Raw genomic sequence first — 16,229 nt, forward strand, 5'->3', positions numbered from 1 at the left:
CTTTGGCTCCTGTAAGAAAAGTGTAAAAAAAAGGGGGGGCCTTGAACCAATGTAACATTACACTTTTGTGGGGTGAAAAAGTAGCAAGAGAAAAAAGGGTGGCTTTGGTCAAGAAAGGCTGCATAGGCCAAAGAGTATGTAGAGGCCACAAGAAATGTGGAAAATATTTTTGCAATTTTAGTATTGCAGCATTGAATAGCCAGGGCTTTTTACACAGGACGGAGGAAAAAATGGAGGTGGAGGAAGAGGAGAAAAAAGAGGAGGAAGAGGAGAAAGAGCAGGAATAAGACCCAGATTTGGAAGACAGCTCAGCAGATGCCCCTGACTTTTAAAAATATTTTTGACATAATGATGAACACTGCCTTTTTTGATGATAACTTATTTCACTTTTTGTTTTTAGCATAATGATCAGTAGGGTAGAATTAGAGGGTAGGGTAGAATTAGAGGGTAGGGTAGAATTAGAGGGTAGGGTAGAATTAGAGGGTGCATATTTCAACACCCCCTCCGGCAGGTCTGAGACTGCTGCTGTGTTCATTGGTCTGTGTAGTGTGTAGTCGGATTAAATCAATTGAGTGTCCCGGTTCTGTAACCAGATGGTGAAGAAACCTCTTACAAACTGTTTGTTGTATAAAACAAGTGAATGTGCCTGCCAAGTTGATTGTTTTCCTCTCTTAAAGTGTGTGGGGTGTGTAATTCAAAACTTCGACACCGGTAGTTCTAATTCCGACACCCCTGTGAGGAGAACTTCGACACCGGTTGTTCTAATTACCTTTTCTGTAGAACTCTGCAAGTAGACATCAATGGTAATCCAAAAATAGAATTGAAGAAATTGTATCAGTAATCCAAGAATGATTCACACACCAGTCACAAAAATGATTTCCACTGCTCTTATACATTACACAACATGTAGGCCTACCACATAGAAAAATTGCACAGTACAGTACCCCATCCCATATCCCCCTTTCCCAAACCTGTCGGCCTTGGGAGTCAGGCTACTCAGCCTGGGCCTCACCCGAAGGATGTCGCCTTTTGAAGGCCCGACATGGGTTCACACGTGTGAAAGATTTGAAAACATGGATGCACATGCAGTCCCACATCGCAGGATATGCACTCGTATCTGCTTTGTTTGCGATTGCTCTTTTCGGTGCATACCGCACAATCTCTCTGCGGCTTCCTCTTTTTTGCTGCGTCAGATTTTGGTAGGATGGGGGTTGGAAAGTGCCTAGCTGTGAGGCGGAATATGGTTGATTCTCCAAGCTCTCTGCCCGACTTTGACGCAGGGAATCTTCTGACTGGCGCTTGGGACACCAGCTGTTTCACAAGCTCCCTCCGAAAAATACAGTGTGATTGCTGAGGATTGCTGGCCCCTTGATGGTGTTGTGGCTCAATAGATAAGATATCCCACCACTTGAGAGTACGACATTTGAACGCATTGTATGCCACCATTTGGTCACTGCGATCTACAGCGCCCATGAGTTTATTGTATTCATGTACAGCATGGAGTTTTATTGGGGTCTCCAGTACTCCTGTTCACTTTACCTGTGTCAACAGCACATGTGCAGTGGTTAGTACGTTGACTTCCCGCTTGTCAAAAAATTGAAGGAGGGTGATCACTCCGTTCGTAAGTGCAACTGCCTCCTTCTCTGTCTTCTTTAACTTTGGGATCATAGTTTTGGGTGGGCCATTTTTTCGGTTTATTCTCATAGTGCCGCACGCCAGCGTTCTCTGCTCCTTCAAATACGTAAACAAGTCGGGGCTTATGTAATAGTTGTCCACATACAGGGTGCGTCCACAGTTGAGGTATGGCCTAATGAGTCTCTCCGCAACATCAAATGTTGCCCCTTTCGCTGACGGTGCTGCTTTCCCTGTATAGAATTCCAGGTTGCTGCAGTATCCAGTTTGGCCGTCGCAGAGCTGGAAAACCTTGATTCCGAATTTGTCCGGCTTATCTGGATTGTATACAAAGAAAGACAAATTACCCCTCCATGCAACCATAGCTTCATCAATAGCTATGTCTTTCCCAGGGTGGAAGGTCCGCTGAAAATTTTCATTCAAGGCATCAACAAATTTCCTGATCTTAAATAATGGATTGTAATCTGGACTGTCCTGTGGCTGATTGTCGACATTGTTGCAGAGATTGAAATATGACAGAATCAGATTGAACTGATCCCTCGACATGACAGACAAAAGAGGGGGAGAGCATAGACTGGCTCAGTGGACCAATACTCCTCAAGGTCGTCGACGATGATAAGTCCCATGCCGATGATCAGTCCAAAGAAAGCCCACATGGTGTCGAGGGTCATATCGGTCCACTTGCGAAAGCGAGAGCTGGGGGTTTGCCAACGAAGTTTGAGCATATCTGAAATATAAACAATAAGAAAGCTATTAGTTTGACTTTAGTTAAAAATAATTTGCGGATGTGTATGTATCATTGAATTTGTTCGTTTTCTTTACTGTACACATGAATTTTTTTTTATCATGCTCTGAATATTCACTCTTTGACTTTATCCTTCCTTCCATGCCTCTCACATATTCTCAAATAACAGGTGAAAATCTGATGATATCACTATGTGCATTCTTTCCATTCACAAGCGTGAAACACCTACATGCACGTTCACATGCACAAACACACACACACACAGTGACACACACACACGCATGCATGCATGCGCGCGCGCGCACACACACACACACACATACACACACACACACACACACACACACACACACACACACACACACACACACAAGTAGAAGGACATTGCACTGCAATTTTTTTTAGCTATGCATAAAACTGCACAACACTTACCTGTTTGTTTCATCAACTATGCTCTTCATCATGTCATCATGGATGAGTACCTTGAGGTAGCCAAGGAGTGTTGTGTCACTCAACTCTCTCTGCAGTCCACTTGTTCCACGGAACTCCCATGATGGTGGCTTGGTTGCGCCTTTCCTCCATCCCTGTTGTTCATAGGTGCCACTTTGTTTAGTTTCATTTTCACCATCTAATAATGACTCTCTCGTAGGGGGGTTGAAGGGCTCAGAAAAATCTACTTCCAAATCACCAACCAGTGACGAAATCTCCAATGATGAGCCATCCACTGGAGTTTGAGAAGTGCTGGAAACATTGCTGGAAGCAGTAGCAGATTCTGTCTCCGACACACAGCGGGGGGTCAAAATACCTCACATTTGCCTCCATCAAAAGACGTAGGTGGTCAGGATTGCTCAAATCAAGCACTTCAGGAATGCTTCCATCATTTTCCATGACTTTGAACTTGAAAATACTTGGAAAAAGAACACGAAAATGCAAAACAAAAGCAGTGTTTACTCTCTCGGACGTGTGTTCTCTGGTAGCTGATAGCAAGCAAACGGGCCAAAGGTCAAGAGATAATTGGGCTCGTTGCAGAGTCCCACGCGACACTATCCCGAATGTTAGCTGGAAAAGAACTGCTAAATTTTGATTGGATGATATTTATAAACTATCTTGTAATAGATGTTGTCATGTTACTAAAAATAAGAATTAGTAATTTTCCATTGAAGAAGGTCAGGGTGAGAAGCATAGATTTATCACTCGCACGCTTCCCGCCCTGCCAGCCGGCGAGTGTAGATGTACGCACACAGCGCTACTGGAGCGATGACCTACTTCGCGTAGATGAACGCGCATAGCGGGACGGGGGTTAAAATTGCCTGCTGCAGCAGATCTATATCAGGGCGATCCTGTTCTTCTTGTTGACCTAGGCTGACTTCAGCTATTGAAAGGTCTGTTGCTGGCACGTCACAAAGATGTGGCAGCTCAGAGTCGATCAATATGTCCCTTGACTGATCCCACTCGAAGTCCAGGGAAAAGGGTGGAGAGATAATGTACAGGGATGACTGACTGGGTTCCTGGTGGATGCTGCTGGGTTCCTGGTGGATGCTGCTGGGTTCAGCTTCACGTTGCTGGGTCTGTGCCTCTCCTTGGCCTACTGAGTTGAAGTTGAGTATGTTCTTATCAAGCGGATGTATCCCTGTTGCCTCAAATGCTTTTTTGCATAGGGTCTCAGTCATTGCTGCTTCCCAAACTTTTTTTAGAAAATGAGGCCACGTCTGTTTATTTGTGGTGTTGCATGCACCCGACATGAATTCAGTACAGGCTTTACTATAAGCTGTTTTCAGAGGTTTGAAGACAACTTTTGTCAAGTGGCTGCAGTTGGGGCATTGTCTTTGGTGGCAGATCCATTATATGGATGCCTTCATCTCTGTTTTTTTGTAGCAACCCAAAAACTTCATGGCTGCTGTGGCTGTCTAGCACCAAGAGTTTTGGCCTGTCTGGACCACAGTTCTCAAGGAACACATACTCAAACCATTCCTGCAACAGAGATTCGGCTTTGCTAAAATAAAATTGATTTTAGAGTGAAAAGATAAGACGTCAAGTAACACAGTACACAATCAATTGGGGGTTGTAGGAGCACAGTTTGGTCAGCAACTGCAAGCTGTATTCACTCCTTCATCTATCCATCCATGTATCAATACAACCGACCAACAAAATCTCATTCACCCTTTCAATCATTCATCCATTCATTAGCTGATACAGTCCACGCCGGCTTTAAGCACGGTCATCAGGAGAAAGCATAAGCGTGCTTAAATCCAAAGCATGCTTGAGTGCGAAGTAGACATAATCCAGAGATTTTCGTGTAGAAAATTTCCCGTGCTATTTCCCTTTGTTTGTAAGTAGGCCTATAGCGGTCCCGCAAAAGTGTGCACTGTTATTTTTACCCGCCATGGTAGTTTTTCTTTGCTTGTTTGTTTTTGTTTTGTGGTCGAATGGGAAATGAAAACTTAATTCAGACGGCCAGTCACGATACAGCACACTAGCAGGCCTACACGCTGCCTGTGCGTACCACTGCCCGCTGTGCCACATTCATACCACCGCCTTCATCTCACCTCGCGCGTGATACACAATCAGGATTATCGGTATCGGATAGCGAGGGTCAAAGGTGAAATCGCAGCCAGCCTCCCTTTCTTGTCTCCCTGACTCTCTTTGTATTTTTTAGTCAGTGTGTAACTTTGCCCTAGGCTAGATCCTATGTCCATGCGCGCGGCTGTGTTCATCTCTCTGCCTTCCTCTCCGCCTGTGTGAGTGTGTGTCTCTATCACTTGCGTTCTCTGTGTTTCTCTTAACACACTCCACTGTTGCGGTGTAGACTGTGTTCGAACTTCGATGGGTCATCATAAAAGTATTTACTGTCTTGTAATGAAGCGTGCTTGAAGCCGAAGTTACCGTGCTTAAAGGCGTGTAATTTAATAGCAAAAATTCGGTAAGAGCCGTTTAGCATGCTTGAGTCCGAAACATGCTTTAAGCCGGCGTGCTTATAGCCGGCACGGACTGTGCCACTACCACATTCTGTTGTTCATATTCAAGTACCATACTTAATTATTAAATCGAGTACGTTTTTCGTCAACAAGAACAGGTAAAATCTAAAATATCGGAAATGAATCTCTATTCTAAGGTCCTAAATAAACTCATCACCTCTCCAAGGGTGTCATTCATGTATGCATTTTCCTGCCTTGTCCACACAGTTCCTTGTGGTGCTTCCTCGTGTTTAAAGCCAAGGACACTCCTTTTTGTCTTCCCTCTCACCACACACATGGGAGGCATAGCTGAGCCTGCCGCATTAATGCAAGTCAGTACTGTGATGCTTTCTCGGCTTTCCCCTATGCGTGCCAGTGGGTTACGGGATCCTCTTTTTGCCGCCACTTGTGAAGGGTTGTGAACAAACCTGAAGAAATACAAAATAAATAATAAACGATTATTTGTAACAAGACCCCAACAAGCAGTCCTGATGTTACTGTTCTCCTTTAACTTGTTAGAGTATGAAAAAAGTAGGCTAGGAGGCTAAAAAATCGATAGATCTATCCACTGTTCCTTCAAACAAAATTGGCTAGCCTATCAATTACAGGCAAAAGACCAAGGCTTCTGGTCTATAACTAAGAAAGATACAGAAGGTCATGTTTACCATCATCCTTTTAACTCCTAGCTTAGGCTACCATCTTAATCATCTTGAAATAAAAGTATTCCAAAGACCTTAAACTTAAAGCATGCAGTTGACATACACTTTTTTAACTCTCTTATGATAGTGACCACACATAGTCAAAGGTCACTGCTCTGTCTTCTTCTGAAAGAGAATTGCACCCCTACCCTTTGCAGGTATGGTTGCAAGGTTCCAGAAGTTGACGTGTGGGTCGCTGGGTGCCCTTGGCAGAGACAAAACTTAGCCCCGACTCCATGAGAAATGTTTGCTTCTCTGCCAATTTTCAACGCCTTTTCCCTCTGGTTTTGGGGTCAGGATAGCTCTTCATCGGCACAAACAACTTCTGCAGTTGACGCTGGTAGTTAGACTGTTGTCAGTACCTCGATGCCCGCTGCAGAGATGACAAAAACATACTCTTTTCCAAACAAGACATCCAACAATTTCTTTTCCCCGACCTCCCTCCGTGGCACCTCACCAAGGCAAAAGTAGACTTACAGCTGACCACACGCGACAAAGCAAGCATAAACACCAAAACATTTAAAGCAGAATACAAAAAACTTATAGAAAAATACCCCAGTGCGGAGCTTACCTTCACAGATGTCTCCAAAAAAGACAATGATATGTCTTCAAACAGTACACACCAGAGGAGACTCCATCCTGAAGCCTCCATTTTCTCTGCGGAGGCCACTGCCATTGACATGGCACTGGACTCCGTAGAAAATTCTCCTAACAAATCTTTCCTTATCCTTTCTGACTCTCTGTTTTGCATCACCTCACTTACAAACAACACACTCCTACAACCAAAAATAGTTAGGCTACAACAAAGGATACAGGCCATGACTGAAACAGGGAAAGGTATCGTGTTCGCATGGATACCTAGCCATGTGGGCATCCGAGGAAACGAGCAGGTAGATGACCTGGCGAAGAAATCCTTATCCCCTCTGTTTGGATCAACGACGAACACTCTCCCACAGACTGACTTTAAAAATAAAGTAAAAAAGTACACCTCCAGTCTGTGGGAGAGCCATTGGAAAAAACAAATAAATAACAAACTGCACAACATTAAATCCAAACTGGGACCACAAAATCTTTCGGGGCACTCCAGAAGAGACGAAGTCATTTTTACTCGATTACGCATCGGACACACGGCCGTAACACACAAATTTACAGATTTTACCTTTGGCATTTGACACATATTAACCGAATGTTTAGACTTCAGAGAGACATGAAGGAAATATTTTTAATGCAAAAACTTGAAAGATATTTCTTCCGTCGTTGTTCCCATCAGAATTTTAGATTTTATGAAGGCCATTGGCCTTTATGGAAAGTTATATAAAAGATTGTTTGAAATTTTTAAGCGTTATTTAGAAAGTTGTTTTAAATTAAAATTAAATCTAAAATCTATTTACACTCGATTTTATGCGTTTTAACAATTTTAAACAGAAATATTGACCAGTATCAGGCCAAGAAATGAACTGTTGAGAAAAAAACAACTTGTTTCGCGCACTCATATGACCTTATGCAGTTGCGAGCGCCGCAAAACCCCATACAAAAAAAAAAAAGAGAGATGACTGCGCCAACAATTGATACTGATGGGTCTTTGACTGAGTCCATTGTGCCAATGTCTGACACAAGAAGGGCAGTGTCACTAGATGATGCTGGGGGAATGTCGGCTGTGTCTAGATGATGCTAAGGGAAAGTAGTACCAACAGCTAGAGGCAGAGTAACGTCGGCTGTGACATCAGCATGATCAACTGAAACTACAGGGACGTCACACTGTGACGTAGCATCAAGAAAACTTGTTGGAACCGAAAGGGCAGGACAAGAAGCCAGCGCCTGCAGCTCTCCAGTAGTGGCTAAAGTTGGTTGAGTTGGGTCAAATGTAGTCACTGGCGATTTTTTTCAAGGCGTTGAAAAATAACCAATGGAAAACCCGACTTGTCAAAGCATGGCACAGAAATATCTAATTCTGGTGTCTCGTGCAAGAAAACATTGACCACTATTTCTTCAATGGCACTTCCTGATATTTCATTACGTGGCAATGATTTGGGGGAAGACTTCTCGCCTTGACGATGAGCTCGTTTTTCAGATTTGGAAAGTGACAACTGGACCAAACGTTGGCCCCAGCTGATGGGAAACATTTTTAGCGAAGAATAAAATGCACCTTTTGCGTGACAGTTATATTTTGAGTGACCACTTGAGTTTTCCCGTATAGTAATACGGATTTTTCAAGACGCAAATTTTAGTTTGGCCATCAGCACTGTTGATGGTCGTACAGACCTATCTTATACAGCATCACGCTAAAAGCCTTTAGGCGTCGGCAAAACGTGTTGTTTTGGTGGTTGCCAGTAAGATCAATTTGGAAGTCTAACATGTTTAAATGTTAACCTGTGATTGGTGTACGCACACACAAAGGCTGTTTTCCATGTCCATACTCAGATTTTGACCTTCTAAAGTTTTATGGGACATGGTATTTTAGTTTGGATGCTTTCAAATGTTCCTGCTCCTTGCAATGTATTGTATTGACTTTGATGTTACGAGAAAAGGCAGCAGCTCAGTTTGAATAGGGAACAACATGCTTTAAGTGCGAACAACCATATTATATATATTTGCATCTAGTCCATCCCTTCGCCAAGGGGCAACATTGTAGGCTTCCCTATGAAACTATTGCCTTTGATTCAGATCCACTAGGCAAACAATAAAAATAAATAAATAAATAAAACAACAAAAAAGACCTGACGCAATACGGTTGCACAAGATGGACCGTCGGGCAATACAACTATGGTTAGGCTATTACAATTACCCAACGTAAGGGTCGCGGTGGGACGGCTGAGCGGGCAGGGCCGCCGGGCACAAAACTCCAAAGCGCCACGCTGGCGTTTACTAGTTTTATGCCCAACGGCTTTCAGTACTTTCACGCAGTTGGAGATAGGTTTTTTCATTTGTGTTTTAATTTCATTATTTTTCTGCGGTGTCAAATATCGTTTGACTGGGACATACTGTTTGTCATACAGAATCTTATTAGCCAAAAAAGTACATTTTGAAAATTTTGTCGCTAAGAAGGTTTGTTCACGACGGCAACAATATGTTACTTACTGAAAATCACATTTTTCCACAATACTTTTTGGGGGAGTGATAGGAGAGTAATACATGTTGTATAGAATTACATATATGATGACTCAGAAAACCAGCACTAAGAGGCATACAAAAACTCCTAAAATTTGCTTGTGATTGTAATGGACAGACATACTCTACACTTAGTTTGACATTATTTCTTGTCATGTATCAGCCACTTCACCAATACATGTATTATGTGGTATGAAGCCATTTTTACCATTATAGCAAATGTTTCACCTGTATTGGCTCAGCCTTTATTCCTTTTCAATCCATGCTGTCCTTTTTGTTTTTATAGTTGTGATCTGTGGATCATGTTGAAACTTTTGTAGGGAGTCTGGGAGGGGTGTAATCATCATCATCCAGTGCCAGATCTGTGACAGACATCGGCGATCATGGTTCTCCATTCATTCCTTTGCTCGGATGCCCTCAAAAAAGCTACGTTTCCCTGATCTTTCCCTGTTACCCATTTTTTTTAGGTTCCGTAAGTAGATTGTTCCTGGCCTACCCCTGCCTCGTTTGCCTTCAATTTTGCCAGTGAGAACTAGATGTTCAAGACCCTTATGTCTATTCAGGTGTCCCAAAAACTGCATTTGTCGTTTCCTGATTGTTTTTAACATTGAGCGTCCCACGTGGGCTTCATCAAGCACTACCTCATTTTATTTCTTTTCCTTCCACGATACTCTTAGCAGTCTCCTAAATAAACACACCTCTGCTGCTTCTATTTTATTTTCACTGTCTTTAGTGATTGTCCAGCATTCACAGCCATATAGACGGGTTGACCATACATAGCATTTCAGAACTTTCATTTTGGTGTTCATTGAGATGTTTCTATTTTTCAGGTTTGGGCTCATTTTATTGAAACTAGCCTTAGCCATTGTAATTATCCGTTTTATTTCTGTGGAACATTTGGCATCAGATGTTATCATTTCCTAGATATTAAAACTGTTGGACTTGTTTAATCTTTTCACCTTTGCTAATGAGATTACAACTAGGATTTGCTGCTTTTTTGGAAAAGCATTCTGTTTTCTTTACATTCAACACTAATCCTTCACGTTCACTTTGTTACATCAGTTTTTAGAAGCAATTGAAGGTCCTTTTCTGAGCCTGCTATTAAAACTGTGTCATCTGCATACCTGATGTTATTAATATTTTCTCCATTTACTTTGAGACCTGGACATTCTTCTATGTTTCTAAGGATTGTTTCACTGTACATGTTAAAGAGGTCTGGTGACATAATACATCCTTGCCTCACTCCTCTCCTAATCTGCTTATATTCACTGTATTCTCCATTAATTCGTACAGCAGCGTAGGGGTGTAATACACAATGTAATATAATGAAGCACAAATCTTTGTCATAATACTTAATGCTGCTTTATACAATACGCTTGTCACCTGATAATTACTCTTTTTCTTTGTGAATTTTTAGTTTATACATCATGTATAAAATAAAAGCTACAATTATAATACTCTGCAGTTGAAGCATGTTCTATCTTTTTCTGTTGCATGCAGAGAAACTGATGCCGGTGTACACACAGACATCTTCCGCTCACTCTCTCTCTCTCTCTCTCCTTCTCTCTTTCTCTCTCTCTCTCCCCTTCTCTCTTTCTCTCTCTCTCTCTCTCTCTCTCTCTCTCTCTCTCTCTCTCTCTCTCTCTCTCTCTCTCTCTCCTTCTCTCTTTCTCTCTCTCTCTCTCTCCTTCTCTCTTTCTCTCTCTCTCCTTCTCTCTTTCTCTCTCTCTCCCTTTCTCTCCATGTAAAATGCAAGGACAAGGATATGAATAGAATTGTCCAATGAGAATTTTCAATTTTTATACAGTTGAAATTGTCCATGATGGCCACTCATTGTCAAAGAAAAAAGTAATTGTCTTAGACAGGTGGACATCTTTGTGTGACAATTTTAATACAGTTTAGCATGCACATCAAACATGCTCATAGCGAAACACGCATTGCGAACAGATATTTGGGCCCCCAATTTTTTCTTGCATTTGCATTTGTGTATATATATTCTTTGTACCGGTATTTACATGCGAACGGTGAAATTCATGCACATATCAAAAGGATTTCCGCGCCCTGCCAATTTTGTTAAGCTTATGCTAAATTGTGTTAAAAAACTCAAGGGAAGGAGCAGTCATTTGTACTGATGACCATTAGAGCCTCTCCATTCATGCCTATTGGTCATTTACTTCTGGTCTGTAGCTATACCTTACTTCTGATAAAGATATTATTTTATGTAGAAGCATAGAAGGACACTGTGGTCCAACTTGAAACTAAAATAACAACATGGACAAACTTGCAGCTTGAACGAAAATATACATTATATAATGTGGTTTTGTCTGTCTGAAAGGGAAATTGTGTTTAGGTAGTTTTTTAGTCAGAGTGGCTTGTGAGTACAGTCAAACCCCGTTGTACCGCGTACCTTGGGACGAGCATATGAAGTTGGCAGTGCAGCGGGACTGGTGGTACAACGAGGTTTTCATGTCCTCTGTTATACGTGTTTGAAGGACCGACTACCCAACATCAAGGGAATCACTAGATAAATGAATGAGTTACCTCACTTACATCTGTCACTTTGACTTGAGCTTTTGTCCTTTCTCACTAAATAAAATCCCTGGAGGCATTGGCCAGCCTGTAAAGTTAAATTGGAATTTTGCGGAGAGGGAGGGGAGGGAGATGGCGAGGTTCCTTTAGAGTTCCTCCAAATGACTTTCATTTTCATATTGACCAACGCCAAAAAATAATAGCATTTTCATATCCAGCGCATAAAATTTAATCGGATAACGCGAGGAGCGAAATTTGATGCCGAGTTACAAAGCAGTTTTATTTTTAATGTACTCTTCTACATTACACATTGTCACATTGTGTTCGCTTGTGACACAATACATCACTGCAGATCTTGCCATATATTGCCTGAAATCTACAAGACGAAGGTGGGATTTGCGGGGAGTGAGCAAATTGGTGAAAAGCGTTTGATCTACATGTAGGCCCAGGTCGAAGAACTAAGAAACGTGTGAAAGATTTTCTAACAACCACCGAGTTTATAATATTATGCGCAGTGTGTAGCCTAGTGTGTACGGTGTACTTCTGGCGGCCAGTTGGCGGTACAACGGGGTAATTACAGTACTTTTAATATTAGGACAGTATTAGGCCCACAACTGAGACAATTGACGGATGGCGGTGTAAACACAGTAAAGGTGCAAATACTATGATTATATTGGGGATTCTTTTCGTACATTGGCAAAACCTGGCGGTAAGCGGGACTGGCGGTACAACGAGGTTTGACTGTACTGTTCGAAGAGGTTTGGACTTATGAAGTCACATATTATGGGAATAGTGTGTTTATCACAATGCTTTGAGGTGTGGTTTCGGTGTCACGCTTGTCTCGATATTATATTCAAACTTGGGATTTTCGCGCACGGTAAACAGTTCATGTTATTTTGAGGAGAACTGCCTCAACAACTGGAATAACGAAATGATCTGGTCAAACACAGTGTACGGTCTCTGTGTAAAGTTGGAATCTTTTTATAAGCCTCTGTGAACCATCGTCTGTAGTGTAGCAGACTCAGCTGGCTCATGCAGGAGACCCGAGTTTGATTCCCGAATGGGGAGAAAATTTTGATTATCTTAAAATTAGTCTTTCCATTGGGATGTTATTCCCTCTCTACCCGGGGGAGGGGAGGGGGGCGGTGCTACTGAATGAATTAACATGTTCTTGTGCACAGTAGAATTGTAAATGAGCTGATTCATCCATTTCATGCTCATAAATGTGCCTAAACTGCAACGGGAAACTGCTTTTTTTTTCTTTCCTAAAATTAGAACTGCCCATAAATAACCACGAAAATTAATAAATAAAGGCATGTGTCCACCTATCCGAATATTGTCCGTTTTAACACTAAACGTGTGTAATTCAAGAAAAAGCTCAGGACGTTAAGTCATGTAAATTATGAACTCACAACCAAGAGGCCTGCCAGTGTCAGTATTTTCGGTTTTGGTGGACATAACACATTTAATTTATGTTTTAAAAAGGTATGAACAACATCAAATTAAATGACATTACTCTATGTATATTACAAAAAAATAGAAAAACAACACATCAGATTCAGAATAATAACAATTTAAAGAATTAACAAACCAACAAATTAAAACACAACCAGAGGGAAAAATTAAACAGAAACAGCAATATAATATATATAAATAGCATGCAATTTTACTTACCCTTCGCATGAAAATAACTATACATGGACACCTTAAAATTATCAAAATACATTATTAATACATTATATTCTATGTTATGAAGAAGCCCACATTTTAAAAAAAACAAAAAACGAAACATTTCTATTTTTATTCCCCGCTTTTTTTTTTCGACTTTTTATTCCCTTGGTCCCCGGTGGCAAAAATTGCGGCCGCGACAAACGCAGATGCTAGATTACCTACTCATGCAGAAAACCAATTTAAAGCTAAATAAATCCTGCAACATCTGACCATTAAATATTTCATCTATGTTATGAGGCACCCGAGATATAGTCATTCATTAATGACCTTAAAAAATCACGCTTTGGAAAATTGTGCGAAATCAAAGAAATGTAAAATTGTCTTCTCGCGTGTATTGAGGAGCATCAATTTCTATTAGAATGGACATACATTACATATCCAATGAATAGAGAATTTTATATTGCAATAAACAATATTCTATTTTGATATTGCCACAATAGTTTGAAAAAAACAACAACCGGAAAATATAGCAGTCACAAATACCATTTCTAAAAAACTTGGACTTAACATTAAATGTGCTCATTGTTATTTTGCTTAGGGGCCTTTAGTTTTGTGTAGAGCACGAACCCTTTGTGCAACGACTCTAATACTTTTGGACATAGTTATCCGTCATTTCATTCTAAATGTCACAGAGAACTGCAAACAAAGGGTCTGAATTGGGAGCAAAGTCGCGTTTCTTTAGCTGCTGTTGCATGGTGCATGTACTCACTATTCACATACCTGTAAGATTCATATGGGGACTATTTATTACTAATATTAGTGACTTCTCTAATGTTGATTTGATTTGATTTCCAAAGAAATATCTAGTGGCATTAGCCCTGTAAAAAAGTTATTTATTATTCATGGAAATGTCACTTGAATGACACCATGACGAAAATAATGGTAATTTAAGACATCAAGTTCCGTCACTTGCGCGTTGTAGTCCACTAAACCAAGCCATCTGGTGATTCTCATGAGGGCGTTTTTTGTTCATTCCACCCCCAACCACCCAAAACCATGGCAGTTTCGTGGCCTCTGTTCTCACTCAGAGATGAGTATATGTCCAAAATCCAAATAACACTGTCCATGTGCAAAAGGTCTCGTGATCGACACAAACCATAGGCTCCTAAACAAAATCAAAATTAATAGGCCTACTAATGAGAACATGTTATGTTGAGTCCAGGTTTTGTGTGGTATTTGTAACTGCTCTGTTCTCCAATCTGTTTGATTGTGCACAATTTTGCCAAGCCTGATTTTTTAAAGGTCAATTTTGAGTGACCATATCTTGGCCGTCTCTTAACTTAGATGAAATACATGTATTAATGAGTCAGATGATGGAGAATTTATTCAGCTTTAAATTGGTATGCTGCATGAGCGGGTAGCATAACATTTAACACGATGATTGGTCATATTTGTTTGCAAGTTTCTTTTGGACGCCACTATATAATAGTAAATGTCATTTATATCTCGCATTCCTCTAAATAAGCCACAAAAATAGTACTCTATGTTCTAATAAATGTTCTAATAAAACGTGCACTGTGCACCACATACGGTTCGACTCTCTCTCTCTCTCTCTCTCTCTCTCTCTCTCTCTCTCTCTCTTCATAATTGCTACGTTCGGTTAATTTCATCTGTGCAAAGACGAAGTACTTTTTGTACCCAAGTTTTGTCCAGTTCCTTTGCACCAACAACCACTATTTAGTTTTGGACACGTTGTCCTTGGCCTGCCTTGTGTATGTGGTGATTCTTTCTCAGAACATGTTCACATACAATGTCACCGATATCTTTTATTTTGACGTGCACCCAATTTATAACCATACCTTTTCCTTTATTTTACTTGTCCTCTTTATTTTTTTAAAAAAATAATGAGGCGTTTTACTCCCCCATTGACACAATTTAGATTATTTAGCAGGTGGGCTTCTAACCCTGCCTGTCAGGGTCAACCTGCACCGAAAGAGATACAACATCCCGGCAGAAAGACTCGATAAAAATGTGATCTCACTCGGGAATCGAACTAGGGTCTCCTATGTGCGACGGTGAAGCGCCTAACCGCTACACCACAGACGCCTGTACCTGTCCATTTCAACATAGCTGCGCCTGTGTTGACAATGTCAAACCACACCAGACCCAGTATCTCTTTCAAGCTTCCCTTGGTGAAGGTTTGGGGCACCATATCATTAACACTTCTGTTCATTGGTTCAAATTGAGGAAGACCAATTGCTCAGGGGACCAGACTATTAACATTTTAGTGGAGACAAAAGTGTATTCAGAACGATCTCCGCTCAGCTGTACTCTGCCATCCACACTTGCCAACCCGGCCAGATCTTACACACTCAAGCAGTGACGTCTACGCGTACATTAACCCTAAAACAGGCAGTAGATATAGATCTAGTACTAAAAGTTGAACCTTCTTCTTTGTGTTTGCTAACGATAACGGCCAAGATGGCGCCGCTCATGGGGGCCAATGAAACAACGATGAACGGGAACGTTTTGAAGGCGTAAGGGCACAATTCTGAAGAGACATGATTCGTCAGACGTTGCTAGATCTAGTGTTTTTCGCTTTTGAAATATCGTATTATAATTTTGACGTATTCTTTTTGAATCACCCTGTCCTGTATTGTAGTGCTGTATTTTTCTACATTAACTTTTTTTTCAGTCGGTTTCCTCTGACAAACCCGGCCTATACGGGACTCTACTTCCCCCTCCCCCCTCCCCCCAAAAAAGCAGACACCCAAAACCACATACAACAGGGCACGCAGTCAGCTCGGTTGATAGGCTATCATGCTGGACTACTGAACGATGGCACGGTTTCGAATGCCCCACGGGGTGTTTTGAACTTGGGTTGTTCTGAGG

At 41.3% G+C, this 16,229-nt stretch overlaps 1 protein-coding gene across 1 annotated transcript; it reads right to left on the reverse strand.

Annotated features, from left to right (window-relative positions):
* Positions 1-1,573: 1,573 nt before the first annotated feature.
* Positions 1,574-2,721, reverse strand: LOC106011894 (piggyBac transposable element-derived protein 4; the record flags this gene model as incomplete). Its single annotated transcript, XM_013083058.2, is given in 1 exon segment — positions 1,574-2,721. A coding segment is annotated over 1 exon segment (605 nt), but the record flags the coding sequence as incomplete, so codon positions are not given.
* Between the last annotated feature and the right edge of the window lie 13,508 nt (positions 2,722-16,229).

Source organism: Aplysia californica, unplaced genomic scaffold (assembly GCF_000002075.1).
Source record: "Aplysia californica isolate F4 #8 unplaced genomic scaffold, AplCal3.0 scaffold00208, whole genome shotgun sequence".
Lineage (NCBI taxonomy): Eukaryota > Metazoa > Mollusca > Gastropoda > Aplysiida > Aplysiidae > Aplysia > Aplysia californica.